Raw genomic sequence first — 27,741 nt, 5'->3', positions numbered from 1 at the left:
TAGGCCACAGAATAGGAAAACCTCCCTCAGTTACTTCCTTGTAGCTTCACAGTGGAGCAGGAGATAGTGACCTTGGAATGGAGATAACAAACTAGCCCTTATAATGGAACACAGAGACTACCCTTTGGAATAGAATGTAGAAGCATAGACAACAGATAGGATTAAAATCAACAGAGCTAGATGGAGATAAGATTTTTAGCAAAGGTCAGATAAGAAACTATAAACATAAAACAAGGAACTGTAGAAGGCCAAAGGAGGACCCAAAACATACCATGATGTAACTATAGAGGCATGCTTATAGAATCGAGTAGTATAAATACAGCGGTAACAGGACAATGAAAAAGAACCTGACTATGCTGATCATCTGAATGCTGTCTCCGTGTCCTTCATTCTTCGCCTACGCTGTCCACACCTTTGGGAACCCCTGGACCGCGGGGGCTGGACCCCGGCACCCCAGGGTGCCATAGGGCCTTCTCAGGCACTTTAAGGCGTTTTGGATTTTCGAGGAAAACACCACAGTGCTGGCCTTGCTAGGGGCCTTGTGAATGATTGCACTGAGTTCTTTTCTTTCATTTTTTAAAATATATTTTATTGATTTCTTACAGAGAGGAAGGGAGAGGGATAGAGAGTTAGAAACATCGATGAGAGAGAAACATCGATCAGCTGCCTCCTGCACAGGCCCCACTGGGGATGTGCCCGCAACCAAGGTACATGCCCTTGACTGGAATCGAACCTGGGACCCTTGCATCTGCAGGCTGATGCTCTATCCACTGAGCCAAACCGGCTAGGGCTGGACTGAGTTCTGAGTTCCAATCCTGGGTTGCACTGCAAGGCTGCTGTCACAGGTGGCACAAGGTGACTCGGGCGGCAGCACCCTAGCTGACTGAGCTTGAGAAGGGGTGCAGGGCCAGACACTCTGTTAGTAAGGAAGTGCAGCTATCAGAGAATTAAGGGTTTCGTTGTTTTTTTCCCAATAATATGTGCTATTGTTGCTTTGTTTTTGTTTTTTTCCTGAACTGCTACCAGGTCATTAGGACCTAAATACTCAAGTTGTTGGCTCTGTAAACAGCTGTTAGGTGTGTGTTTTGGCCGAGGGCGCTGGGAAAAATTGCTGAGCAGCCACGACGCCGTGGAAGAGAGTGTGGGAGCCTCAGAGGTGGGCAGTGCCGGCCAAAGACCTCAGCCCACACCTGGCCCCTCCCCACCACACACCAGCACCCTGGGGACCACAGTGGTGCCATCACACGCACACCTGGCTCTTGGTCCAGACAGCCAGACCCCCAAACTAGAAAGGGAAGTCCACGCACCAGTCACAGCAGCAGAGACGTGGACACACCCGTGGGCACAAGCCACGGGTGAAGCAAACTGGCCCATCCACACAATGCACAGTGCTCAGCCTTTTTCAGTTCTTGTTATTCCTCACCCAACGATACGTTCCCATTGATTTAGAGAGTGGAGGGGAGAAGAGAAACATCGATTGGTGGTTTAGGACTTGTCCCCCTAACCAGGCCCGGGGATGGAGCCTGCAACTGGGGTACGTGCCCTTGACAGGAACCGAACCTGCGACCCTTCGGTCGGCAGGCCGATGTTCTATTCACTGAGCCAAGCTGGCTAGGGCAGGGGTTCTCAAACTTCTTAAACAGGGGGCCAGTTCAGCGTCCCGCAGACCGTTGGGAGGCCGGACTATAGTTTAAAAAAAAAAACAAACTATGAACAAATTCCTATGCACACTGCACATATCTTATTTTGAAGTAAAAAAACAAAACGGGAACAAATACAATATTTGTGTTTGCATGTGGCCCGCGGGCCGGAGTTTGAGGACCCCTGGGCTCGGGCATCACTCAGCCTTTAAAAGGGGACGATGCCCGGCCGGTGTGGCTGAGGTTGGGCGTTGACCTATGAACCAGGAGGCCACAGTTTGATTCCCGGTCAGGGCACAGGCCCAGGGTGCAGGCTCCATCCCCAGTGTGGGGCGTGCAGGAGGCAGCCAATCCATGGTTCTCCCTCTCTGAAATCAATAAAAATATACTTTTTTTAAAAAACAAAAAAAGACAGACATCTGACACCTGCCACAACACAGAGGGGCCGTGAGGACATCGTGCTGAATGAAACAAGCCAGACACGGGACGAGCACTGTGACCCACCCACGCGGGTCCCTGGAGGAGTCACACCCTGGAGACAGACGGTGGACGGTGGGGCTCAGCCGGGGGAGGGGTGACGGGGCAGGGCCCAGTTTGGGGAGAAGGGGTGCTCTGGATGACGGGGTTCACTCCATCAGGGGCCTGGGCGTCCGCACAAGCCCACGTGCGCCCACCCCTCGGTCCGATGCTGCCAGGGCGCTGGGCCCGACCCTGGTTGTCCCTGGTTACAGAAGGTAAACATTCTGACTCAGTTATCTGACTTCCCGTTTCCTCTCTGAGGTGCCCGCCCTGGGATTTTGCTCATTTTGTGTTTTGTCTGTTTTTCACAATGAGTGATAGTTCTCTGTTCTCCACACCAAGTCTATCAGCTAAAAAGCCACGAATAAATCCTCCCGCTCCGGCCGGTCTGCACGCTCTGTGGCCTGCGGATAGCAGCCTCCTCACAGACCAGCCCCACTTCCTGCAGGGCTGTCCCGCTGGTCTCGGCTGGCTGGGGGGCAGGTGTCAGCCCTGGGGTGGGGGCAGGTGTCAGCCCTGGGGTGGGGGCAGGTGTCAGCTCTGGGGGGGGGCAGGTGTCAGCTCTGGGGGGGGGCAGGTGTCAGCTCTGGGGTGGGGGCAGGTGTCAGCTCTGGGGGTGGGGGCAGGTGTCAGCTCTGGGGGGGGGGGGTGCTGGGTGCGGGTCCTGGGTCAGGCCTGTGAACTGTCACGTCACACGAAGCAGGGGCGGAGGCTGCCTGGAGCTGGGGGCAATGCGCTCGCGTGGCCCCTCGGAAGTAGTCAGACACGGCAGCCTGTGTGGGGACCGACCTGCCACCTGCCCACCTGGTGCCCGCGTGGAGAGCTGCTCAGACCTCAGAGCGGCAGGGCCCCTGGGCTCCGGTCACAGCAGCCCTCGGAGGAGCCGGCGCCGTGGGGACTGCGTCCCGGGCCGGGCCCCTCGCGGGTCACGATCGGCCACTAAAGTCACAGGACACGGGTGCCATGATGGAGTGTATTCCCCACAGGTCAGTTTGAGGAGTGACAGTCCCGTAACAATAACTCTCGTCTGGGTCCCTATGAACCAAGGTCGCAGGGCCCAGGCCGTCCTGGCCGATGGCAGCCCCCACGAGGCAGGGGTTTCAGGTGGAAGGGTCCCGCTGGGGTCAGGATGCCTCAGGGCACCAGTGACCTCACACCGTCAGAGGGCCCGGCTGAGCCAGCAGGGATGACAAGACCTGAGAGGGGCTGGGGGGGGGCGCTGAGGGACCAGAGGGAGGGTTCCAGGCCAGGAGGGCGGGCACAGGCCCAGGCACTCCCTGGGGTCCAGCCCCACAAGGACAAGGCCAGGGGTGGCTCCTGACAGGCCTGCTGGCCACCACCTGGTCGGCCAGGGACTGGCTGAGGAGCTGTTGCCCATGTTGTGGGTCCAGCATCCCCCCCACCCCCTCCCCACCCCCTCCCCCACCCCGGGCAGGCAGGAGAAGCTGATGAGACTAGGAGGGGGTGGGGCCAGAGGCCCAGGAGTGGCCTTGGACCTGAGCTGGCCAGTGGCAGCAGCAGGAGGTAGCCTACCCACCGGCCCTTCACCTGCCCAGCAGCAGGTGGGGATCTGGGATTCGACGGCCCTGGGAGGTGGGGGGCTGCTGGGGGACAGGGCTGAGGCTGCCTGCGTCTCCGGGGAGGGGTTCCAGCAGTGGCACGTCCCGCACACAGATGTCTCTTTGTCAGGGCCAGCAGCCTCAGGCACAAAGCCCCTCTGTCCACGGTGGCCTCCCCCTCACCCGGCGCTGCCCCCGCCCCAGCTCCCATGCGCCTCCGCAAACACCAGGCGCAGGCCCCGCCCCAGCTCCCATGGCCCCCACAAACACCAGGCGCAGGCCCAGCCCAGGTGGCATGGCAGCCAGGATGAGGGACAGCAGACAGCCAGGGGGCGCCCAGGGCAATGCCTGCCCCCAGGGCCCTGGCACCACCCGGGCTACAGGCCACACCTGTCGCTCCAACGCCCGGCTCCTCTGGCCCCCACTGCCCAGGGTCCCTCCCCACCCGTGTCCAGACAGGGACGGCCGTTAGCTGGGCCTTGCAGGGAGGTCTCCGCTTCTGAGTCCTCGCTCGACCCACCAAGCCCACGGCCCCTGCGCTGGACGTGTCCTGACCCAGGCGGGGGGACGCCCATGCCGCTCCCACTACTGGTGCCGAGGGGCTGAGCTCTGTCCAAAGCAGGGAGGGGCCAGGGCCGGAGCCCAGGGTGCCGCTCCTCCGTGGGCCCCACGGCCACGCAGCAGGGCCTCAGCGTCTGGGCGGCGGGATCCAGATGAGGCCAGGCAGGGCTCCCGCCAGCCTGGCCAGCTGCTGCCGGCACTGCTCCTGGAGCTGGCACAGCATCTCCTCCAGGCAGGCCTCCCGGCTCCTCAGCACCCCGATCACCTCAGCAGCCCGCAGGCCCGGGCCCCCTGGCCCCCCAGCCTCGGTCCTCACCAGCCGGTGGGGCCTGTGGGGCTGGGCCCGGCCCCCACCTCGCGCCCAGGCCTGCCGCAGGGCTGCCAGCTCCCGGCCCACGGCCTCCTGTGCAGCCTGCCGAGCGGCGCTCCACTCCGGCCCCTGGCCTCCGACCTGCAAGGGGAGAAGCCGGTGACATGAGCGCCAAGAGCAGCCACAGCCCCGGGACACGGCTTCAGGGCCCTCGCACTCGGGGCCTGGCACGCCCCCAGGGGCCCCACGGCTCCCACGCGCCCTGATCCCACGGCTCCCAGGGAAGCAAGGCCAACCCCGCACCAGCTCCAAGGCCGGCCCTTCCGGGCCCTGCGTCACCCTCCCCCCACCCTGCACCCCGAGCAGCTGTGGGCTCCTGGCAACAGGGCAACAACCTGACCCCCCCAGTCCTGCAGGACCCACGCCCTCAGGGTCACCAGCTGCAGGCCCACCTCGCTCTCCCGGGTGGAGTCTGGGGGCACGACTTGGGGCCCATTTAGAGTTCAGACCCCCCCAGGACACACACCCCGGGGACACCCACCTCAGCCCCACCTGCCACTCCAGGGCAGCCCAGCCCCCGCCCCCCCCCCCCCCCCGTCCTGATTCCAAGAGGGGGAGGGGGAGGTGGGACTGGACAGAGGGACACTGGACTGAGGGTGCAGCCGGCTGAGGCCACCAGTGCTGGCGGGGAGGCTTCACCCATGGCCCCAGAGAACGCCCTGGCCCTGACCCCGGGGGTTCCCAGCAGGAAAGCATCAAGGGCCCTGAGCCAGGACAAGTGCCAGCCGTTCCTGTACAAATCCCCCGGCAGGTGTCAGCTGTCACCGCCTGGGGGGGGAGCGCCTGAACAGCAGCAAGACCCCCAGGCCCCTCGAGCCGGGCCCTCAGGCCACACTGAAGACTTTGGGGAAACCCGCCCACAGTTCAAGATGCCTCAGGTGCTGCCCCTCCCTGCCCACCAGCAGGTTGAACAGGCCCCTGGGACGGGAGCTGGGTGGGGCCCGCCAGTGCACCTCCTCCTCCTCCGTTGGAGTCTGACAACTGAGCACACCACCCACGCTCCGGAACCCACGTGAACTCCCGTGGTCTGTGAACGCGTGCCGGCAGCCCTGCGCCCTCACCCTGGCCGCCCAGGCCGCCCGCCGGGCTCCCACTGCCGCCTGGAGCTCCTCCTGCAGGGCCTGCAGCTCCCATGCCACCGGGCCCCATGCACCGGCCCTGCGCCCACGCCCTCGGAGACGGGGCGGGAACGTGGGCTGCGAGGCCTCCGGGGGGCAGGCCCCCAGGACCGTGTCCTGCAGAGAGAGACCCGAGTGAGGGCGGCACAGGCCTGGGCACCACACGCACAGCCCAGACCCAGCACCCAGCCGGGGGGGGGGGGGGGGGGTGCGGAGGCCCAGGCTACACAGCAAGCCGGGCAGCTACCAGCACCCAGGTGGCCTGCAAACCCGAGAAGTCAGCTCCCCCACAGCTGGCAGTGAGGGGACCACTGGACATTTGGAAGGAGCCCCAGGCACAGCACCGCGGGCCTCCCACTCCCCACGCCCTGGGTGGCTGTGGTCCAGGCCGGGAGGGAGGGAAGGAAAGAGGGAGGGAGGGAGGGAGGGAGGGAGGGAGGCGGCGGGTCTCAGGGTCCTGACCATCCACTGCCAGAAGACCAGCTCCCGCCGCCGCCACTCCAGCGCAGCCTCTAGGCGGGCGTTCTCGCTCTCCAGCCTCTGCAGCAGCTGCAGCGCAAACCAGAGAGCAGGCCACTCAGGCGTCCCCATCACCAGGCAATATGAGCCCGAGGTGCCAACACCATCAGCTGGGACACTGGGTGGTCTGCCTTAATCCCAGCACCTCCCTGGCCCCGCCCCTGTGGGCACAGAGCAGCGGGTTTGCATTCCTGCCCCGGGATGGCCCAGGGGTGGGAGAGGCCCCCCAACACAGGCAAGATGGCGAGCTTGGCAGACAGGAACAGGTCCCTCCCACCGCAAGCACCAGCCCTGACCTGCCGGCCGCCCTCCGGGTCCCTGAGCAGCTCCGTTTCGGCGACAGACAGGTGGCCGAGGCTGCGGTCGCCGTGGCAGCCACGGGTGTACGCGTGGATCTGGAACGAGCAGCACAGGGCCCGGCTGAGCAGGGCCCCTCAGGGCGTCTCACAGGTGAGGGGATGCACCTGCCAAGTCGGCCCCAGGCAGGACCGTCCTCCACTGCAGGGACCGCGCTGGCCCAGAGCCTGCAGAGCGAGGGGCCCTGGGCAGCTCCCCCACAGCCTCCCAACCCCACCCAGCTCCGGGGGCACAGGGGTGCAGAGGGCCACCTCTGCTTCCTTCCCTCCTCAGTTCGCCAAGTGCCAGGACCGTGTGGTGAGAGAAACAGCCTGTGGACGGGCTCGTGGTCCAGTGGGGCCGAAGGCGGGGCCCGGAGCAGCCTGTGTGGCCTGGGGGGCAGAGCGGGCTGCGCCGCCAGTGAGGCCGGAAGGTGGCCGTGCCCCCAGCTGCAGGAGTGGCTGGAGCCGAGGCCAGGCAAGAGGGAGTGAGGGGTCCCGGGGGGCCAGCCAAGCAGAAGACCCTGTGCTGGGATGGACATGCAGGCTGGAGGGGTCCCGCACCGAGGAGGGAGCCCAAGGCTACCTGCCCAGCCAACTCCCAGCCCAGAACTGGCACTGGACCTGTGGGGGACACCTGTGCCCACCGGCTGAGCCCTATCGGCCTTCAAGAACCTACAGGAGCTGCCCACCGCCCACCAGCCCACACCCAGGACACAGCGAGAGGGGCAGCTGCCCAGGCCGTGACTCCCCCAGGCCTAAGCCCGTGGCATTGCTCAGTGACACCAACCTGAGGCTTCTGGGAATCTCGGTGGACAGGACAGCCAAGCCCACCGGCTCCTGCCCCACCGGCTCCCTGCCCCACCGGCCCCCTGCCCCACCGGCCCCCCGCCCCACCGGCCCCCCGCCCCACCGGCTCCCAGTCCCACCGGCTCCCTGTCCCACCGGCTCCCTGCCCCACCGGCTCCCAGTCCCACCGGCTCCCCACCCCACCGGCTCCCAGTCCCACCGGCTCCCTGCCCCACCGGCTCCCAGTCCCACCGGCTCCCTGCCCCACCGGCTCCCAGTCCCACCGGCTCCCAGTCCCACCGGCTCCCAGTCCTACCGGCTCCCTGCCCCACCGGCTCCCTGCCCCACCGGCTCCCAGTCCTACCGGCTCCCCGCCCCACCGGCTCCCCGCCCCACCGGCTCCCCGCCCCACCGGCTCCCCGCCCCACAGGCTCCCCGCCCCACTGGCTCCTGCCCCACTGGCTCCCTGTCCCAGCCATGTCCAGCCCCACCTGCCCTAGGCCCCCTCCTGGAGCACCTGGAGCCCCAGGCTCAGGCTCCCCGCAGTGGCCAACCAGTGAGCCCCCCGGCCAGGCCCGGGAGGTCCTCATCAGCCAAAGGCCAAGGCCCCGCCCATGCAGGGCCTGGAGGGACAGGCCACAGGCAGGGAGAGGAGCCGGGCAGCCCGGAGCCGGGGGTAACTGCCCTGCGTGGACAGGCCTCCGGAGGCACTACCTTGCCCAGGAGGGCGCACTGCTCCTGCTGACTGGCCATCAAGTTTCGCCACCGAAATCGCAGCTTTCCCATCAGCCACTGCAGGCGGCGCACGTCCACAGGGCCGGCGGTGTCCACCCGCGGTGCAGGCTGGCCAGGGCTGGCCAGGGCCCCACACTGGAGAGGGAGCACAGGTCAGGCCCAGAAGGGGAACGAGAAAGGAGGCTGAGCGCCGTGGGGTCCCCAGGGTGCCAGGGGAAGAGCCAGGACCAGAGCCCGGGGGCACACTCCCTGCCCTGGAGGAGGGCGGGCAGAGGCGGGGCCCAGGGGCAGCCCTGCCTCTGTCCTCACCTGGGCAGCCAGGATGACAACACCGACCCCCCACACCGGGCTGTCCCCACAAGTCTGGCGGCCGCACCCGAGGTCTGGGCCACGGGTGGGAGGCTCACCCTCACCCCACACTCACCTCACACACAGGCATCTCGTCGCCCAGCCGCACGCGGGTCTGGGCCAGCAGCCGCTCGGGCAGGGGCTCCCGGGCCAGGAGCCAGGCGAGGGCCAGGAGCAGCTCGCGGCTGCCCTGGGACCCGTCCTCGGGGAGCCGAGCCAGCCCGAGCCGGGGGTAGCCCTGGGCGCGCAGCGCCGCCTTCACCCAGCGGGCCTGGGCCTCTGCGGGCAGGAGGCCAGCTCAGGGGGCGCCCGCTGCACCCCGGCCCTAAGGGACACCCCCACGACTCCCAAAATCAGCCTGGAGGGGCGGGGCTTAACCTGGGTGGAGAGGCGGGGCTTATTGGTGGGCGGGGGCTAAGTGGGACCTACGGGGCGGGGCTTGCGAGGGTGGGCGGGGCCAAAGCCTAAGGGGCGTGAACGCTTCCCCGAAAGCGGGTGCTACCTAGACAGGGCTCACACGGGATGGGCGTGGCGCGGGGCGTGGTTTACCCGAGTGGGCGGGGCCGTGACTCGTGGGTGGTGCCGAGCCCACCCGGGCGGGGCTGGAGGGGCGGGGCTTACCCGGGGCGCGCGAGGCCGAGGCGCGGTCAGCCCGCAGCAGCGAGAGCACGCGGAAGAGCAGCCGCCAGAGTGCGGGCGCCTGCGGGGACGGAGCGGGGCGGTCAGCAGGCCCGGGGCCTCCCAGCGTCCGCCCGGGGCCCCACCGGGCCTGGCCGCCTGCCCCGCGGGCCTCACCGCTTCCGGACGGTCGAACTTGGCGCGGCGGAAGATCTCGGGGCTGGGCCCGGCGGGCAGCGAGCGGCTCAGCGCGGCGATGGCCTCGGGCAGAGCCCCAGCCGCGTCCGCCAGGTGCCGCCGCCGCCCCATGCAGCCCGCGCGGGCCTTGAACGACCGCGCTCCGCCGCGGCGGGTGCCCGCGCCCAATCCCCGCGCCGGTGCCGCCTCTGCCGCTCCCGCGCCCAATCCCCGCGCGGGCCTGGCCACGCCCCCGGCCCCGGCCCAATGAGCGGCGGCCCCGGCGTGTGAGTGCCGTCCGTCCAGCCCGCTGCGGAGGCACTTCCGGCCCAGCTGAACCAATCGGCCTTCACAGCTCCCGGGGTCCGCTCTGTGCGGCCCAAAGCGGCCGCACCCGACCCCGCCGGCCCAGACCCCCATCAGCGCCTCCCCCGAGCGGTATCCTGGCCGCCGCCGCAGGGTCCGAGGCCGCGCTCGGGGCACCCCGGCCGCCGCGAGGGTCGCGCAAATGGGCAGCACCGACCTCCGCGGCGCCCTCTCGGGTCTGGCCGCCAGGGGGCGCTCGAGCCCGCAGCGCGCACCGGGACCGGGTGGCGGGGACGGGCCCTGGATACGCCGCCCCCCCCCCCGCAGCTCAGCCCCCCCGCGCCCCCCCCCGCAGCTCAGCCCCCCCCCCGCAGCTCAGCCCCCCCGCCCCCCCCCCGCAGCTCAGCCCCGCCGTGCTCGGGGCGGGTGGGGGGGGGGGCTCCGCCGGGAGGCCAGAGGCTCTCCCCGCAGATCCTCACGCCCAGCTTCCCGGCCCGGCCCGTACACCAGCCCCCTGTGTCCCGACCGCCAGCTCCCCCTCCCTCCCGCCCCCGAAGAGTCTTTGGAGGAACCTGGGAAAGCGGGTGGGCGGCCGCGTGTTCCCCCGACAGCCCGTCCCGGAGCCTGAGACGGTGCCCACGGACACGGAAGTCACCGCGGCTCTGTGCACCCGCAGCCCAGGCGGCCGGCTGTGCGGGAGCCCATCCCGGAGGCACTCGTGCTGCCCCGTCCGTGCACCGTCCGCACGTGTCCGGAAACGCGCGGGTGCAGGGACGGGGCGGGCGGCTGGGCCTGGAGGCCCGGGGCGGCGCACGAGGGAACTTTTGTGGACTGAGGCTGCAGCAGCCTGTGAACTGGTTACACGCCATTGAATGTGTGCAGGTGCCGTTTATGGCATGTAAGTGACACCTCAAAGCTGTAAATAAGACAGAGTGTGGGGGGGGAGGGGAGAGGAGAGAGAGAAGGAAGTCAGTCTTGACCCCCGCCAAACCCACAGAAACTGCGGACACGCCTGACCCCGTCTCCCTCCTAGTCCTCGCCTTTGCTCACCTGCCTCTCAGGCACAACCAGCTCTTCACCCCTGTGCCCCCATAACTGACCTCCTTCCCCAGCCTCCTCCTCAGGTGCCCTGGGTCCCCCGCCCTGGAACCCCCCTCCCCCCATTTACCAGCTCAGGGCGTGCGGCCTGCTCTCTGGCCCCCCATCAGTCCCGTCCCAGGTCCCAGGTCCAGCCTCAGCTCAGGCTGAGAACAGCACCGGCGTCCAGTCTGGCCCTGCCTTCTCGCTCCACAGCGGCCAGAGGCCTGGCTGACCGGCTCTCCCTGCAGGCCAGCGCTCTCCACACTCACCCCAAGTTGCCCCCTGGGGGACCTCTGCTGCCATCCAGCGATCCGTGTCCCGTCAGCTCGGGACACACTGTCCTGTGCCCCTGCTGCCCACTGTCCCAGCCCAGCCCACTCCGTCCGCTGAGAACCTCGCCTCAGCTGCCCCAGCCTCCCTAGCTCCCACCTCTGGGAATTCAGTGAGTCACTCCATCTTCCTTTTTTTTTTTTCTTAAATCCTCACCCAAGAATATTTTTTCATTGATTTTTAGAGAGAGTGGAAGAGAGAGAGACAGAGAAGCGTCAGTGTGAGAGAAACACATCAATTGGTTGCCTCCTGCACAAGCGCCAACCAGGGCCCGGATCGGGGAGGAGCCTGCGACCGAGGTACGTGCCCTTGGCCAGAATCCAGCCCGGACCCTTGGGTCATAGGCCAACGCTCTAACCACTGAGAACCAGCTACGGCCCGAGGCTATATTTTTATCGATTTTCAGAGGGAGGGAGAGAAACACATCTATCAGTTGCCTCCCATACATGTCCCGAGGGAGGATCGAACCCACAACCTAGGTACATACCCTGAGTGGGAATGAAACTAAACCTTTCGATGTCCGGGACGCTCCAACCAACTGAGCTGCCTGGCCAGGGCAAATCACCCGCCTGTCTGTCTCACACCCCTCACTGCGAGCTGCCTTTCAGCCCCGCCCGCCGCCCCCCCAGCCTGTTCGCCCCCCCAACCTGTCCGCCCCCAGCCTGTTGGCCCCCCAGCCTGTCCGCACCCCCCACACACACACCCCCTCCCCCGGCCTGTCCGCCCCCAGCCTGTCGGGCCAGGCCTGCAGGAGCCCCACCAAGGCCCTGGGGCAGCGGCCTCAGGCTGAGATCACCCCTCTGGCTCTCTCAGCAGAGAGGTCAGCAGAGACTCCGGAGGGAGGAGTGGCGGCTGCAGGCCGAAGGGGGAGTGGCGGGCTGGGGGGGGAGGCGGGGGGGGGGCAGGGGACGTGGGGAGGGCTCTGGGGTTGGCCAAGTCCCCAGCTGCGGCCGAACTGACATGGGAGTTTCCAAAAAGCCCCCAGTGGTCACTGCACAGCCAGTCCTCAAATGCCCCATTCGGCGGCGGCCACTGGGTAGTCCCGGGAACGAGGCCAGTGAGGGGCAGTGGTGTCCGGTGGGGAGATGAGTGAGGATGGGAACAGGGTTGGGTCAGCAAGAAGTGGGGAGGGCGGGCGAGGACACCCCACCACAGCTCCCCGAAGCTCAAAACCGGAACCAGCGCGAGCTCAGCTGACTCACCCTGCACTGGCCTCCCACTCCTGCCCCGGGGCCTGGTGTTCCCGCTGACCTGTTGGCTGCCCATGCCTTCCCCTCGCCCCATGGGGCTGGGCACCTTGGGGCCTGAGAGCTGGGCCCCATGGGGCTGCCCAGGGTGGCCAGCCACTCCCCGCAGAGGGCGCTGCAGCCTGCAGTGGCCCCTGCAGACCCCCCAGGGCACAGGGTGCCGCGTCAGGATCCCCCCCCCCCCCCAACAACAGGCACACACAGGCAGGCTTCCCGTTCGGGTTTATTGAGGGCGTGGGGTCTGTGGAGCCCCAGGAGTTACGGCTGGGCATCAGCCTGGAGGGGCAGCAGTCCAGGTCCAGGGGGCAGCCAGGGGTGGGGTCTCCACAACCTGCGGGGAGACAGGGGCAGAGGTAGGGGCAGGCTTCGCTCAGGACGGGGGGGTGGACGGGGGGTGGGCGGGGGGTGAAGGGCCATCCTGAGGGCTGGCTGGTCTGGGGATCAGGGTGGGGTGTACCTGGGTCTACTTGAAGGTGTGACTCTCAGCGCCACCTCGACCAAAGCCTACAGAGAAAACAGCGTGCAGGTGAGAGGTGGCCAGAGGCCTGGGCGGCTGGGTCCGGCGTGGGGGGCCCATGGGGCCTCGGGGAGCTTACCTTTGGGTCCGAACATGGCCGCGTAGCAGGGGTGGTTGCAGTAGGGCTTGCCTTCATGCTGCAGAGAGAGAGGCCATGAGGGGCTGTCCCCCCCCTTCTCCCCCACCCCTGCTGCCCTCAGGCCCCGCCTACCTCGGCATGGCCCCCCGAGGTCAGGGTCTTCCCGCACTTCTCACACTTGAGGCAGGGCCGGTGCCAGTCCTTCCCCAGGGACGTCACCCGCTCGGCTGCAAAAGGGCAGACAGGTTCCCCTGAGACGCTGCCCTGGGGCGCAGGGCGCACCCCTCCTCTCGCTCCCGCTCTCTGGCCACCTCCGCCCGGGCCCCACCCCAAGTCTCAATGGCCTTTGTGGGTTTTGTTTGTTTGTTTTTAAATATTTTTACTGATTTCAGAGAGGAAGGGAGAAGGAGAGACTCAATGATCAGATTCATTGATCAGCTGCCTCCTGCAGGCCCCCATTGGGGATGCAGCCCGAGGCCGACCTGTGGTGGCCTTGACGGGACCCTTCAGTTTGCAGGCCGATGCTCTATCCACTGAGCCACAGCGGCCAGGGCACGATGGCCTTTGGCCCTCCAGTCCCCGGGGTGCGGGTGCGTCCAGCCAAGCAGATGGGAGGGCGCTGGCCCTGGGCTGCGGGCGGGCCTGGGGGTCAGGAGGCCTGGCTGGGGCGGAGCCCTCAGACTCTGCACCCGCGGGGTGGGGCCTGCGGGGCGCCCTCTCCGTGGCCCCGCCGACTTCCCACTTCCTCCTGCGCCTCTCAGGGCGGGACCCGGCGGGTGGGACCCGGGCGCAGGGCGGGAAGGCGGCCCCCGCGGGGCCGCAGCGCCGGGGACAGCGCCCGGGGCGCGGGTTTCCGGGTCTGTTTTCACTCGGCGCGGGGCTGGGAGGGGCGGCCGGACCCCGCGATCCTTCTCCCCTCGGGGTCCCCGCCCAGGCTGCGCCCAGGAGGAGGAGGCAGGAGAAACCCGGACTAAAGATGGGGAGACCCGGAGGCGGGAGACGCAGGGCGTCTGCACACTCGGCGGCCGCGGACGGGGCGCTTTCCCGTGGCCGGGCTCGGGGGGGCCGCGGTGGGGGGCGGGGGCGCTCACCGAAGTACACCTCCTTCTGGCACTTGGGGCACTTGGGCATGGCGGCGGCGGCGCGGGCGGACGGACGGACGGCGGGAACCGGGAGGCGCGCGGACTGGGTGGGTCCCGCGGGGCGCTCGCCTTTCAGGGAACCTGGGACCCCGCCTCTGGGAGGTCCGCCCCTCGCGCCCCGCCCCCCAACTCTGGGCCGGGACCCAAGGACCTCGGCTCCAAGTCGGGGGGCGGAGAAAGGTCAGCCGGGCCCATCCCCACCTCCGGGCAGGCGCCGGGCTTGGCGGAGCGGACCGCTAGGCTCGGTGCGCGGGCGACCGTGGGGACCCCGGGGCCCAGCCCCACCCCTGGCCCCGGGCGGCGTCCGCCGAGTCCAGGATGTGCGCACGGGGCTCCCCACCGGCTGGAGCCCCAGGGGACGGGCGGGAGCGGGCGGGAGGGCTCACCTGTGAGAGGCCGGCAGGTGCGGCCACACCCCACTCCCTCCCAGTCCCTGGGGCAGAGGCTGGAGCCGCCGGGGAGCCCGCGGGGGGGGGGGGAGGGCGGGGAGGCCACCAGGAACTCCCCCAGGAACTCCCCCAGGCCTTCCCCACCCGGGCCCGCCCCTCCGCGGGACACCCACCCCCTGGGAATCCCATCGCGCAGTGGGGACGTCCCGGAGGGATTCGGAGAGGGAACTGCAGGGGGGCGGGTCCCCCCTTTCGGGAGACAGCACGGCTGGGCCCGGGGCTGGGGGGATGGTGGGCGCCCCACCTAGGCTGTCTCCAGAGTCCAGCCCCCGGGGTGGGGGTGGGGTGGGGGTGGGGGTGTCCTCTTCTCCGGGGAAGCGCCTAGGGGCGGGGCGCCCGAGTTCGCTGACCTGGACACGCTGGCCCACGCCTCCCCGTGCCAGGCAGAGACCTGGGGACCCGCCCACCCAGGGAATGGGGTGGGTCCAGGGGGCTGGGGCTGGGCCCGGGGTCCCCAGCCATCCTTGCACCGCCAGCGCCAGGGTGCAGGTGGGACACGGGGGACGCTCCCTGAAAATCCTCAACCCCGCTCCCGCCTTGTCACTCAGGCCCTCCCGGTCTGTGCTGGGGGAGGGGCTGTCCCCCCTGCTCCCAAGCGCCCGTGCCACACCCAGCTTCTTGGCTTCACCAGCCCTCCCCCCGCCTGCCCCAGCTTTCCCTCCCCTCTGCCTAGGGCTCCTCCCCGGGCCACCACCCCTACCAGCGTCCTCATCTCCCCTCAACACACCCATCCCCCAAAGCACATCATCCCTGGGCCCCTCTCCGCGTCCCTGTGGAGGGGACCACCTTCCCACAGGGCTCAGGGGCTCCTGGCCTCCCCCTCCCTGAAGCCCACCTGCCTGCCCCCAAGCCCTGCAGCCGGATCCTGGGAGCCCCCATCTCAACACCTCCACCCACCCCAGGAGCCCAGCTTGTATGAGGGTGGGAGCTCCCAGGGTTCATGGGTGATGGAGGCCACACCCCAGAGTCTCCTGTCTGTGAGGGTGCCACGCTAGACCCCATGCCCCATGGCCTGCGCCCCCACCTCTCTCAGCTGGCTCCCTCCTCCCCGGGACCCCCCCTCTGAGGCCGCCGTTCTGCCCCCTCTGGGGCTCTGTATTTAAAGGGCCAGAAGGTTGAGAACCACTGCTGTAGACGGAGCCGCCTGGCACCAAGGCCTCCGCCCAGCGCACCAGGGGGGCCGCTGCCTGGGATCTGCAGGTGGTGTGTGCAGCCTGTGTGCCCTGAGTGCTGTCATCTCCTGGCTCCGGATCCCCGAGCACAGGAGAAAGGAGGAGGCCAGTGGTCATGGGGGCAGGGCAGTGGGGGAGATGGGCTTCTGTCTCAGGCCCCGGGTCCTGGGACCCCTCAGTGGCTGGCTGTCCCCTGCCCTCGGGAGCAGGGTGCCTGCTCTGCCCTGGTGGGACCCCCAGTCTCCCGCCCGCCCACCCTCCCTGGTCTGCTCCTGCCACACGGGGGCCGCGGCCCTATCTGCCGGCACTTGGGCACCTCACTGTGGTCCCTGGAGCAAAGGCCACTGGCCGGACGCTCCCCGTGCTCCCGCCGCCCTGGGTGCCGCCCAGGCCTTCGCGGAGGCAGCGGCCGCGGAGCCACAGGGCGGGCCCTGAGTGCTGTCATCTCCTGGCTCCGGATCCCCGAGCACAGGAGGAAGGAGGAGGCCAGTGGTCATGGGGGCAGGGCAGGGGGGAGATGGGCTTCTGTCCCAGGCCACACAGGCTGCACACACCACCTGCAGGTCCCAGGAAGCGGCCTCCCTGGTGCGCTGGGGGAGGCCTTGGGCCAGGCGGCTCCGTCTACAGCAGTGGTTCTCAACCCTCTGGCCCTTTAAAGACAGTTCCTCATGTTGTGACCTGACCATAACATTATTTTCGTTGCTACTTCATAACTGTAATGTGGCTACTGTTATGAATCGTAGTGTAAGTATCTGATATGCAGGATGGTCTTAGGCGACCCCTGTGAAAGGGTCGTTCGATGAGAACCGCTGGTCTAGAGGGTCAGCCAGTGATGGGTGCGCGGACTTGTGCGGCCGCGTGTGTGTGTGTGTGTGTGTGTGTGTGTGTGTGTGTGTGTCCTTGTCTGTGGGCTCACCTGTGGCTGGGGGCACAGGCTCCTCTCAGACAACTTGGCTTCCCATATCTCTGCCCAGCCCACACCCCACCCACCCACCCACGCCCCAGCTCAGGGCAGGGGGGCAGTGCACCAGCGTCCGTCCTCCTCTCCCCTCCTCCCACTGCAACTCCAACCTCACCCTGTGTGGAAGCCCCCCCTTGAAAACCTGGGTGATGAGTCCTGCTGTTATTGCCGTTGCCATGGTCACAGGGCGGGAAACACAGGGGCAGGGGAGAGGGCCATGGCCTCGCCCTCTGGTTGGTACGCAGCGTGGTTTTTCCAACACTGGATTCACACACACACACACTCAGGGACACACACACACTCAGGGACACACACACACTCAGGGACACACACTCAGGGACACACAGGGACACACACACTCAGGGACACACACACACTCAGGGACACACACACACTCAGGGACACACACTCAGGGACACACAGGGACACACACACTCAGGGACACACACACACTCAGGGACACACACTCAGGGACACACACACACTCAGGGACACACACACACTCAGGGACACACACTCAGGGACACACAGGGACACACACACTCAGGGACACACACACACTCAGGGACACACACTCAGGGACACACAGGGACACACACACTCAGGGACACACACACACTCAGGGACACACACACACGCAGGGACACACAGGGATACACACACTCAGGGACACACACACACTCAGGGACAAACACTCAGGGACACACAGGGACACACACACTCAGGGACACACACACACTCAGGGACACACACACACACTCAGGACACCACTCAGGGACACACAGGGACACACACTCAGGGACACACACACACTCAGGGACACACACACACTCAGGGACACACACTCAGGGACACACACTCAGGGACACACAGGGACACACACACTCAGGGACACACGGGACACACACACTCAGGGACACACACACACTCAGGGCACACACTCAGGGACACACACACACTCAGGGACACACACTCAGGGACACACACTCAGGGACACACACACACTCAGGGACACACACACTCAGGGACACACACACTCAGGGACACACACTCAGGGACACACACACACACTCAGGGACACACACTCAGGGACACACAGGGACACACACTCAGGGACACACACACTCAGGGACACACACACACTCAGGGACACACACACACACTCAGGGACACACACACTCAGGGACACACACACACACTCAGGGACACACACACTCAGGGACACACACAAACTCAGGGACACACACACACTCAGGGACACACACACTCAGGGACACACACACACACACACACACACACACACACACACACGAGCCCTCCCAAAGCTTCATCCACAGGCTGGTGTGCCCCTCCAATTCCCCTGAGCCCCCAATCTTTCCCGCCTGCCCATGGAGTGGGGGGCCCCATACCAGCTCCGGGGGGCCGTGGTGGACAGCCCCTGCCTCCCCCAGACTCCATTTCCGTCTGAGGCGTGGCCTCTCGGCACCCCCCAGCCCTGGGCCCCACCAGGTGCAGGCCTCCTGCTTGTGCCAGGGTACCGGCCCAGGATGCAGTGGGGAGCGGTGCTGACCCGATCCACCTGGGTCCACTGGACGCAGGACCAGGGGCCAGTGCAGGGCCTTGTCAGGCCCTCCACCCCTGACCCCACTCTTTTGTGGGTGCTAGTGGCACATGTTGCAGGAACAAATGGAAGAACTGAACCCCCTCACATACCCCAAGGTGCGGCCCCAACTTGCCCGCCCAGTGCTCCCAGCAGCGGCCAGCAGGCCCCAGGGCCTTGTCTGCAGCATGAAGGACAGAGCGGCCAGGCTAGGACACAAAGCACCCAGCTGCGTGCCCCCGGCTGCTCCTGTGCCCAGAACACCAGCGCTGTGCCAGCACAGCAGGAGGGTACCGAGGGCCTGAGCTCTGGGGAGGCCAAAGCAGGGTCCTGGGTACAGAGCCAAGGCCGCCGCCACCTGCTCCCTTCCCTCTGCACCCCTCCCCATCCTCACAGGCCACTGAGGCTGGGCGGGGGCAGGCGGGAACCAGGCAGGACCTGCCTCCTGGAGGCCGCAGGCCTGGCGGCAGGGCTGGGCCAGTGACCTCTGAGGAATCCACACAGCAGCCGCCCACCCCACGGGGAAAGTTCTGCTCCTCAGGGCTGGGCAGCACGTGCTCCGGCCTCAGGCCTCACCCCCGAAGCCACGCCCAGCGCCCCGCCCTGGCCTCCAGGTCAGCTGCTCGGGCTGCTCGGTCCCAATGAGCCAGGGGTGTGGACAGGTGCAAGAATGTCCCCTGCTCTTGCACACACACAGGTGCCCTGAGCAGTCAATACGTGCCCAGGACGCAGAGCCTGGAGACCAGAGCAGCTCCTGCGGCTCCAGCCCTGCCGCCCCCCAGGCCTAGCCGAGTGAAGGACTCAGACATTCCCAGGGCCTATTTTCAGCAGCTTTTGTCTCCGGGGAACCCCTGTCTGCCCCAAGGTCTGGTCCCAGGGCAGGCCTGCTGGGCCCAACGCCCCTCTTGGCCCTGAGGCCTGGGGGAGGGGCAGACAGATGCCCTTTCCCAGAAAGGTTCTGCTGGGCCCACAGGGGAGAAAGGCTCCTCTCGGGAGGGCCTGGCATGCAGAGGGCGGGGGCGCTGCAGCCGTGAGCTCCCTCGGCCAGCCTGGGGTCCACAGAGAGGCCAGAGGGGCCCTCCCCACAGCGCAGCTGAGCCTGGTTCCAGGAATCTGCGTGCTGGAGCCAAAGCCCATGCAAAACTGCCTCGAATTCCACCCACACCAGGCCAGCTGCTGGGCCTGCTGGTGGGCCCCGAGCCCACCCCACAGCCAGGCCGGCCTGGGAAAATGTGCTGCCCACACCTGGCCCTGGAACCATCAGCCCGCGCCCGACCTCGCCCCCAGGGGCCCTGGCACTCAGCCCCGGGCCACAGCCAATGGGCAGCTGGTGCTCAGACCCAGGGCAGAGCACCCCACCCCCCACCCACCCTCCTAAGAAGTTCAGGGAGTCCAGTCTGAGCTGCATGGGGTCCACAAGGAGCAGGGGCGGGCTGCCCAGAGAATTGGGGGCCTCAGGGAACTGGGGTAGTGGGGGCACCCGCCAGAGGGCCCCACCAGCCCAGGTCAGAGGTAGGGGGTGCGGCAGGGACCTAGAGGGGCCCGGCCAGGAGTCATGGGAAAGCTGGACCAGTGGGAGGTGGGGGGCGGTTGGGGCGCAGGACGGTGAAGGAGGTCAGGTGTTGTGCGCAGCCCTGGGGTTTGGGGGTACAGCAAGGTGGTGGTCAGATGGCATTTCAGGGCCGCCTCGCTGGCTGAGCAGGGGTCAGGGGTCGTGCATCGCTTATTTTTTTTATTTTTTTATTTTTTAATATATTTTATTGATTTTTTACAGAGAGGAAGGGAGAGAGATAGAGAGTCAGAAACATCGATGAGAGAGAAACATCGATCAGCTGCCTCCTGCACATCTCCTACTGGGGATATGCCCGAAACCCAGGCACATGCCCTTGACCGGAATCGAACCTGGGACCTTTCAGTCCGCAGGCCGACGCTCTATCCACTGAGCCAAACCGGTTTCGGCATCGTTTATTTTTGTAAATATATTTTTATTTCAGGGAGGAAGGGAGAGGGAGAGATAGAAACATCAATGATGAGAGAGACTATTGATCCGGATCAGCCCACAACCCCGGCATGTGCCCTAACCAGGAATGGAACCGGAGAGCCTTCAGTCCGCAGGCCTGCGCTCTACCCACTGAGCCAACCGGCGGGGGCACGTCCCCTGCCTCTTGCGGATGCGGCCAGGGCTTCGGGAGCCGGAGGAGGAAGCACCTGTCTCGCTGGGGGGCCCCGTCCCCCACCTACGCGCCAGGGAAGCCTCGCCAAGCCCCACAGTAGCGGCCCCGCCCCGGTTTCCATAACAACCCCTTGGAAACAAATACGGCGGCGCGTCATCCTCCGCCCGCAGGAAACGGGGCGCGCCCTCCTTGGCCAGACGGTGGGGGCGGGAGTGCTCCGCGTTCAGGCGACCACTGCCCCCCCTCCCACGCGGGGCTGGGCGGGCCTTCCGTGCACGTGGGTCCCGCCACCCCCCTCCCCGCCCCGCCCCCAGTTTGGGGCCCGGCGCGCCCGGCACCGCGTCTCCTCCCGCATAGTTTCCATGCAGGCTCCCGAGGGAGGGCCCGGCTGCGCCCCCGCCGCCCCCCGCCGCCAGCGCAGGAATTTCCCATCGGACACCGGGAGCCGCCCCGGGCCGCGGCGGGGGCGCTCGGGGAGTCGGTTCTCCCTGGGGCGCTGGGACGGGGAGGGGCGGTGCCCGCCCCTCGAGCGCGCGTCGGCGTCCCTACCTGTCCGGCCCTGCCGGGGTGGGGCCGGGGTTACCTGCCCTCCCCCCCCCCCCGCCCTTCACCCCTGGCCGCACCCCCGGCTCCGGCCAGGTGGGGGGGACGCTGGGCGCCCGGCGGGGCCGGGCCTTACCGGACATCGGAGCCCGTCGCTCCGCCCCCAGGGACACGGATGGCTGCCCGTCGGACAAAGGGCCTGGCATCAGGTTCAGCCTGAGCCGCGAACTGGGTGGGCGGGGAGGGGCCGGTGTCCAGGGCCAGGGTGCGGGGCACAGGAGGGGCGGCCGTCCGCGGCTCGGAGATGACCAGACCCAGACGCCCAGGCCTCCGCGGAGGGAGAGGCACCTGGGGGCCGGTGCTGGGGGCCGGGGGGCCGGGGAGGTCTGCGCGGTCCCTGCCCCTGGGCGCCCTGGGGCAGGGAAGGCGCGCCCTCTGGCGGGGTGCCCAGGAGCTGCAGCTACAGGGAAATGTGCCGCCAGGAGCGGGCTCCTCGGAGCTCCCAGGGGGTCCGGTTGAAATGGGGAGAGCATTGCAGCCCCCGCCTGGGGAGGCCTCAACCACGCCGCCACTACCGCAGCCACAGACTCGGGGACGCTGGCTGGGCACGCTCTTGGGCCACCACCAGCGCTGAGGCAGGCTGGCCGCCATGGTAACCAGGTTGCTAGCCCAGCCGATGAAAGCCACAGCAGAGGGGGCAGACTCGGGATTCCAGGCTCAGTCCGGGCTGAAGGCCCCCTCACGCCATCCACCCCTCTGCTCACCTGTCTCCCCACCCCCCAGACCCACGTGGCATACCTCCTGCCACTGTGCCCAGGCTGGCCCCTCCCGCACCCTGGGGTCTCTGATGGCCCCAGGCATCTCCTGACAGACGCCCAGCGCTGGCATTTCCCGGGGTCCAGGCTCAGCCCTAGGCTCCAGGGAGGTGACCTCAGCAATCAAGGCCCCTCTCCACTCCTGGACCCCACTCCCAGGAGGCCTCCCACCACCCTGTGTGGGCCCCACAGCTCAAAACAGCCTCCCTCCCGCCACCGCCAACCTTGGGAACAGGACCTGCTGCCCCAGAAGCCGGGCCAGGCTCGCCGGGAGCCCTCGTGGGTGGGACGGAGACGGGGCCCTGTGCTGCGCTCAGGTCCCTCCCACAGCCAGAAGCACGGCGCTGGTCCAGCGATCCTCAAACATTTTATTGAGCAAAAGTCTGCGTTGCGTGTGAGCCACGGGAGGGTGGTGGGCGGTGCCTGGGAGGAGCGTGGGAGACAGCAGAGGGCCCGTCCGGGGACACACGGGGCGTGGTGTGGCCGCCCGGCCAAGGGTGATAAATAACAGTGGGAGGCGTGGGCAGCAGGAGGGGGAGTGTGAGGCTCGCCCAGGCCCGTGGGGACACGCGGGGCCAGGAGACAGACATGAAGACACGTGGGTCGCACAGGCAGGGAGGCCCAAGGACACACAAGGGGGTCGCGGTGCGGGCACAGGCAGGCGCCTCTAGGGACATGGGTGGCGGCCTCTTCTGGAGAAGCCCGTGGGCGTCCTCCTCCCCCAACACGCAGGCCCCGGACTTGGGCCCGGACCAACTGAGGCAGGACTGGGCCGCTGGGCACGGTCCCCCCGGGGCCCAGCAGTGGGCCCTGGGCAGGCAGGATCCTAGGGCTGGGCTTTGCCCTCGGGGTCCCTGTCGTAGATGTAGCTGCCCACAGCTCCAGTGTTCACTCCTGTGGAGAACGGCCAAAAGGGGGTGCTGGGGGTGCGGAGGGGGGGGAGGGGGCCCGGGTTCCCCACCCGCCGGGCCACACTCACCCTTGGGTCCGAAGAGGATTCCGTAGCAGGGCTTGTGGCAGTAGGGCTGGCCATCGTGCTGGGGGCAGGAGGGGGTAAGGTGGGGGTCCCCCGACTCCCCTGTCCCCACCCGCTCTGGTGGCTTCCTCCTCACACACATCCCGGGGCCGAAAGCTCCCAAAGCCAGGACCAGCCCCCTGGCTCGGTGGCGGGGGCCGGGGCGGGCCGACAGCGCGATGCCACCGAGCCTCCGCGCTGGCCACCAGGGGGCAGGCCCCACCGCCAGGCGCGGCCCTCGGGTCGGAGCCCCGGGGCCCCACCGCGCGCTCCTCCCAGGCCCCTCCCCAACGCCTGCCCCCCCCTCCCGCATCCCCTCCCGGGCGCCCCTCCCAGGCCCCTCCCCAACGCCTGCCCCCCCCTCCCGCATCCCCTCCCGGGCGCCCCTCCCCGGCCCCTCCCCAACGCCTGCCCCCCCCCTCCCGCATCCCCTCCCGGGCGCCCCTCCCAGGCCCCTCCCCAACGCCTGCCCCCCCCCTCCCGCATCCCCTCCCGGGCGCCCCTCCCAGGCCCCTCCGTCCAGCCCGCTCCCCCCCACACATCCCCACCCGCGCGCCCCTCCCAGGCCCCTCCACAAAGCCCGGCCCCCCCCCCCCACATCCCCTCCCGGGCGCCCCTCTCAGGCTCCTCCCCAACGCCCGGCCCCCCCACATCCCCACCCGCGCGCCCCGCCCAGGACCCTCCCGTCCAGCCCGGCCCCCTGGGCGAGCCTGTGCGCGTCCCTCACCTCCGCGTGCCCGCCCGGGGTCAGCGTCTTCCCGCAGCGCTCACAGCGCAGGCACGGCCGGTGCCAGTCCTTGCCCAGAGAAGTCACCTTCTCGGCTGGGGAGGGGGAGAGGGTGACCCGAGGCCCTGGGCAGGCAGCTCCCCAGGCGGGCCCCTCCCCAGGCGAGGCGGGGCTGGGCGCTCACTCACCGAAGTAGACCCTCTTGTTGCAGCGAGGACACATGTTGGGCTCCCCAGTGAAGGTGGTGACGCTGGAGGCTGTGGGGGGAGGCGAGTCAGGGCTGCCAAGGGGCTCCCGAACCTCCCCCTCCACGCAGAGCCCGGCCCACCTTTGCTGGGCCCCTTTGGGGGGCCACTCGCCTTCCGCTCCTCCGCTCGGGCCACGGGCACCTCGATGGGGCCAGTGACCTGTGGGCCCTCTACAGCGGGCTTCTCGTAGATGTAGGAGCCGGCACCCCCGATGTTCACACCTGGGGGGAGGCAGGCACGGTGTGTGGGGGGGTGGCCCGTGCCCTCGCCCACCACCCAGGGCTCACACCGCACCCAGCTTCTCAGAAAATGGCCCTCAGCCCGGCCAGCGGGGCTGTGATTGAGCATCAACCTATGAACCAGGAGGTCACAGTTCGATTCCCGGTCAGGGCACGTGCCCGGGTTGCGGGCTCCATCCCTGGTGTGGGGTGTGCAGGAGGCAGCTGATCAATGATTCTCTCTCAACCTTGATGTTTCTATCTCTCTCCCTTCCTCTCTGAAATGAATAATAATATTTATTTATTTTTAAAATATTTTTTATTTATTTCAGAGAGAGGAAGGGAGAGATTGAAACACCAATGATGAGAGAGAATCATTGATTGGCTGCCTCCAGCATGTCCCTATCGTGGATTGAGCCCGCAACCAGGGCATGTGCCCTTGACCGGAACTGAACCCAAGAACCTTCAGTCTGCAGGCGGATGCTCTATCCACTGAGCCACACCGACCAGGGCAATAATAATATTTTTTTAAAAAAAAGAAAGAAAAGGCCGAAACCAGTTTGGCTCAGTGGATAGAGCGTCGGCCTGCGGACTGAAAGGTCCCAGGTTCGATTCCGGTCGGGGGCATGTACCTGGGTTGCGGGCACATCCCCAGTGGGAGATGTGCAGGAGGCAGCTGATCGATGTTTCTCTCTCATCGATGTTTCTAGCTCTCTCTCTCCCTTCCTCTCTGTAAAAAATCAATAAAATATGTTTAAAAAAAAAAAGAAAGAAAGAAAAGAAAATGGCTCTCTACGGCCCATCCTATTGGGGTCAGGACCCTCTCCCAGGGGGCACCGTGAGCTGGGACAGTCCTGGAAAGGGCCCCCCAGGCCCCCCACACACACCCTCTCCCCGGCAGCCAGAGCAGAGCCAGCGGGGTGGCCACCTGGGCTCACCTTTGGGTCCGAACAGCGTGGCATAGCAGGGCTTGTGGCAGAACGGCTTCCCGTCATGCTAGGTGGAGGGCATGGGGCACGGGGTGAGGGCGGTGCCTGGGCCCACTGACCCCCGACCCGCGCGGGGGGAGAGCCATGTGGCCCCAGCCCAGCCCCAGAGGGAGGCTCACCTCGGCATGGCCCCCGGGCGTCAGCGTCTTGCTGCAGCGCTCACACTTCAGGCAGAACTTGTGCCAGTCCTTGCCCAGCGAGCTCACCTTCTCAGCTGGGGGGACAGGAGGTCAGAGCCCGCCATGCACCCCCTCTCCTCCTCAGGGCCCACGCTGTCCCCCTGGTCTGGGTGGCCCTCACTGCCCCAGGGCTGTGAGCTGGAGGGTCATCAGTAACCCCAGCATCACACCTGCCTCACCGTCTCCCTCACACACATCCCTGACCAGCCCCGAACCCCCAGTCAGGCTCCGGTGGAGCTGGCAGAGGCCCCGGTCTGGGGGAGAGGCCCTGAGCCTCCAGACCCCTGTGGGGAGGCCAGTTCCACCCCCAGGAGGGACCGAGGGACAGGAGCCTGCCTGTCTGCACTTGGCCCTGAGCGTCCCCACCCACTGCCTCCAGCTGCTGCTGTGGAGCCCGGGGTCTGGGACCAGCTGCTGAGGGTCGGCCGGCCCCCTCCCCATCCCCCCACACGGTGCTGGGGCTGCTTGGCCATCTCCTAACGAAGGGAAGTGGGGGGCTCTCCAGGGTGCATGGCAGGAAAAGGGCCGAGGAGAGGGCAGGAAGAAAGGCCGGGGAGCAGCCGGAATTCCGGGTGGGGGCAGGCGGCCAGCAGCTCTGTCCGCCTCACACAGAGGTGTTGCTGGGCCGGGCCTCCCCTAGGGTCCCTCAGTCCCCCACCAGGGCAAGGCGGGAGCTCGGGAGCCCAAGGCTGTTCGGACGGTGCCAGCCGAGTCCTCGCCCGTTCCCCTGGCCAGGTCAGGGTCACCACCGCCACCTGCACCTGGGGTTCTGGGACGTGGCCACTCAGGGCAGGGGATGACCCTTAGACCCAGGGACAGGTCAACAGCCGCACATTGCTGGCCGAGCTGGGGAGACAGACTTCACGGGGCCTATGGCTTGGAAAGGAACGGCCACCCCACCTGGCCGCACCATTGTTGGGGACACAAAGGCACAGTATCCCCGTCCCACTCTGCTCACACTCAGGTGTCGGCTACTGAGGAGAGGGTGCTGGGGCGCAGCCTGCTGGGCGGTGGGCAGGATCCCGCCCCCCCTCCGCCGCCAGCGCCTCCGGCCAGGACAGCCGCCAGCGGGTCTGAGCGCCTTTGTTTCCTGCTAGGAGCCCAGCCGCCCAGGCTGGCAGCGCATTTTTCCGCCTCATCTACAGGACTGTCCACCCAGCGGGAGGGCAGCTGGGGGCAAACCTGGCAGCAGGGTGGGCAGGAGGACCCGGGGGCTGTCTCCTGCCCTGCACCCCCGGCAGGAGCCCTCGCTGGGGTGGACCGAGGGCTGAGGGCTCCTGGGAGGCGGCGGCGGCAGGAAGCCCCTCGGCTCCCGGCCAGGCCAGCGGCTCTCCAGGCCAAATCCGGTCCCTCCCTCTGGGAACAGCAAACAACCGCTGGCCGCCGCCTCCTCCGGCCCCGGGCCGTCAGCAGGGAGGCCAGGAGGCTTCCCTCACTCGGCCTGTCCCCACCCTGGCCCCTGACCACTGCTCCAGGGTGACCAGGAAAGGGGCCCTTGTCTGTCCCCACCCGTCTGGCCATCCTGCCTTCTGGCCAGGTCTCCCCTCTTCGCAGGCGGGTGGGAGGGGCGGAGCGGGGATGGGAGAGCGCCAACCCCCGCCCCTCTGCCCGCTTCTGTCCTGGGCTGTTCTGACCGGGGGGCGGTCAGGGGAACTCGCTCGTGCCCCGCTCCGCCCGTGGGGAAGTCCTGGGGGACTCGCACCAAGGAAGCAGGTTGGGACACGCGGGGGAAGAGGCCAAGGCCGCCCCCGCGTGGCCCGAGTCCAGAGCGAGCCCGGATCTGCCCCGGCCCAGCGTGGGCTGAGGCCAGAGTGAGGGTGGGGGTTCTCTGGGGCCACGCCGGCCGGGCCATGTCATGTGTGCGCGGGTGGGCGAAGCGGGGTGCGCGGGAAAGGTCCCAGAAAGTCGGAGAGCGAGGGAGGCGCTCCGAGCACGGGGCCCGCCTGACCCGCGCTCCGCTCGGCGCCTCCCGAGACCGCGACGCGCCCGGGACCCGGGACGCTCCCCCAACTCCGGCCTCATCCCGGGGGCCACGCGCGCCCGCGCCCCACCCCCCACCGGCCGTTTCTGGGTCCGGGCGTGGCCGCCCCCACCCCGGCTCAGCTCCAGCCCCGGCCGCACCCGAACGGGCCGCGCGGCGGATCCGACGGGGGCCGCGCATCCCAGGGCGGCGGCCGGGCGCACGGGGCTCCGCGGGGCGGCGCGGGCTGCAGCCGAGGCTGCGCGGGGCGGGCCGGGCGCGGCCGGGCCGGGCACTCACCAAAGTACACGGTCTTGTCGCACTTGGGGCACTTGGAGGCCATGGTCGTCGGTGCACCCGGTCGGCTCGCGCCCTCGGCCCGCGCCCGTCTCCGCGTCGCCGCCGCCGCCTTGGCCGCCCCGCCCGCCCCGCCCGCCCCGCCCGCCGGGCTGTCCGCGCGCCCATTGGCTCCGCGGCCGGGGCGGGGCGTCGGGATCCCGCCCCCCGGGCTCCGTAGCCTGGAGTGGGGGCGCTGCCGGGGCGGGGGTGCACCTGCCAGGCGACGGGCCGGGGGCGGCTGGACCTGCCTGGCGCCCCCCGGCCCCGCGCACGAGGCGGCCTCTGCCTTGGTCTGACCGCGCCTTGCCTGTTTCCATGGCAACGTCGGGGCTGCGGGGCGGGGCGGGGCGGGGCGGGACAGGG

General features: G+C 67.9%; 3 protein-coding genes across 7 annotated transcripts; all 3 read right to left on the bottom strand.

The window, feature by feature from the left end:
- Positions 1–3,573: 3,573 nt before the first annotated feature.
- On the bottom strand, positions 3,574–11,181 carry TEDC1 (tubulin epsilon and delta complex 1). Of its 3 annotated transcripts, XM_036306502.1 has the most exons (9): positions 10,763–11,181; positions 10,167–10,510; positions 9,115–9,193; positions 8,570–8,772; positions 8,125–8,280; positions 6,583–6,681; positions 6,230–6,316; positions 5,711–5,884; positions 3,574–4,730 (listed from the first exon to the last, which is right to left on the bottom strand). In XM_036306502.1, exons 2-9 carry the CDS (start codon positions 10,461–10,463, stop codon positions 4,407–4,409), a joined length of 1,419 nt encoding a protein of 472 aa, XP_036162395.1. In that variant the 5' UTR covers positions 10,464–10,510; positions 10,763–11,181; the 3' UTR covers positions 3,574–4,406. The 3 variants fall into 3 exon arrangements, with proteins under 3 accessions (XP_036162395.1, XP_036162394.1, XP_036162393.1); XM_036306501.1 differs by lacking the exon at positions 10,763–11,181 and having other exon boundaries at positions 10,167–10,694; XM_036306500.1 differs by lacking the exons at positions 10,167–10,510; positions 10,763–11,181 and adding an exon at positions 9,289–9,894.
- A 1,275-nt stretch (positions 11,182–12,456) lies between these two features.
- Positions 12,457–14,088, bottom strand: CRIP1 (cysteine rich protein 1). The gene is made up of 5 exons (XM_036306431.1): positions 13,939–14,088; positions 12,980–13,074; positions 12,848–12,905; positions 12,709–12,755; positions 12,457–12,582 (listed from the first exon to the last, which is right to left on the bottom strand). Exons 1-4 carry the CDS (start codon positions 13,976–13,978, stop codon positions 12,715–12,717), a joined length of 234 nt encoding a protein of 77 aa, XP_036162324.1. The 5' UTR covers positions 13,979–14,088; the 3' UTR covers positions 12,457–12,582; positions 12,709–12,714.
- Positions 14,089–22,051: 7,963 nt separating this feature from the next.
- On the bottom strand, positions 22,052–27,487 carry CRIP2 (cysteine rich protein 2). Of its 3 annotated transcripts, XM_036306430.1 has the most exons (8): positions 27,340–27,487; positions 25,020–25,114; positions 24,850–24,907; positions 23,774–23,914; positions 23,634–23,702; positions 23,446–23,540; positions 22,683–22,740; positions 22,385–22,597 (listed from the first exon to the last, which is right to left on the bottom strand). In XM_036306430.1, exons 1-8 carry the CDS (start codon positions 27,380–27,382, stop codon positions 22,530–22,532), a joined length of 627 nt encoding a protein of 208 aa, XP_036162323.1. In that variant the 5' UTR covers positions 27,383–27,487; the 3' UTR covers positions 22,385–22,529. The 3 variants fall into 3 exon arrangements, with proteins under 3 accessions (XP_036162321.1, XP_036162322.1, XP_036162323.1); XM_036306428.1 differs by lacking the exon at positions 23,446–23,540 and having other exon boundaries at positions 22,052–22,597; XM_036306429.1 differs by lacking the exons at positions 23,446–23,540; positions 27,340–27,487 and adding an exon at positions 25,980–27,128 and having other exon boundaries at positions 22,052–22,597.
- Between the last annotated feature and the right edge of the window lie 254 nt (positions 27,488–27,741).

The sequence above is a fragment of the Myotis myotis genome, unplaced genomic scaffold, assembly GCF_014108235.1.
Source record: "Myotis myotis isolate mMyoMyo1 unplaced genomic scaffold, mMyoMyo1.p scaffold_m19_p_41, whole genome shotgun sequence".
Lineage (NCBI taxonomy): Eukaryota > Metazoa > Chordata > Mammalia > Chiroptera > Vespertilionidae > Myotis > Myotis myotis.
Note: the sequence above shows the minus strand (reverse complement) of the source record. Positions and strands in the feature narration are given on the sequence as shown.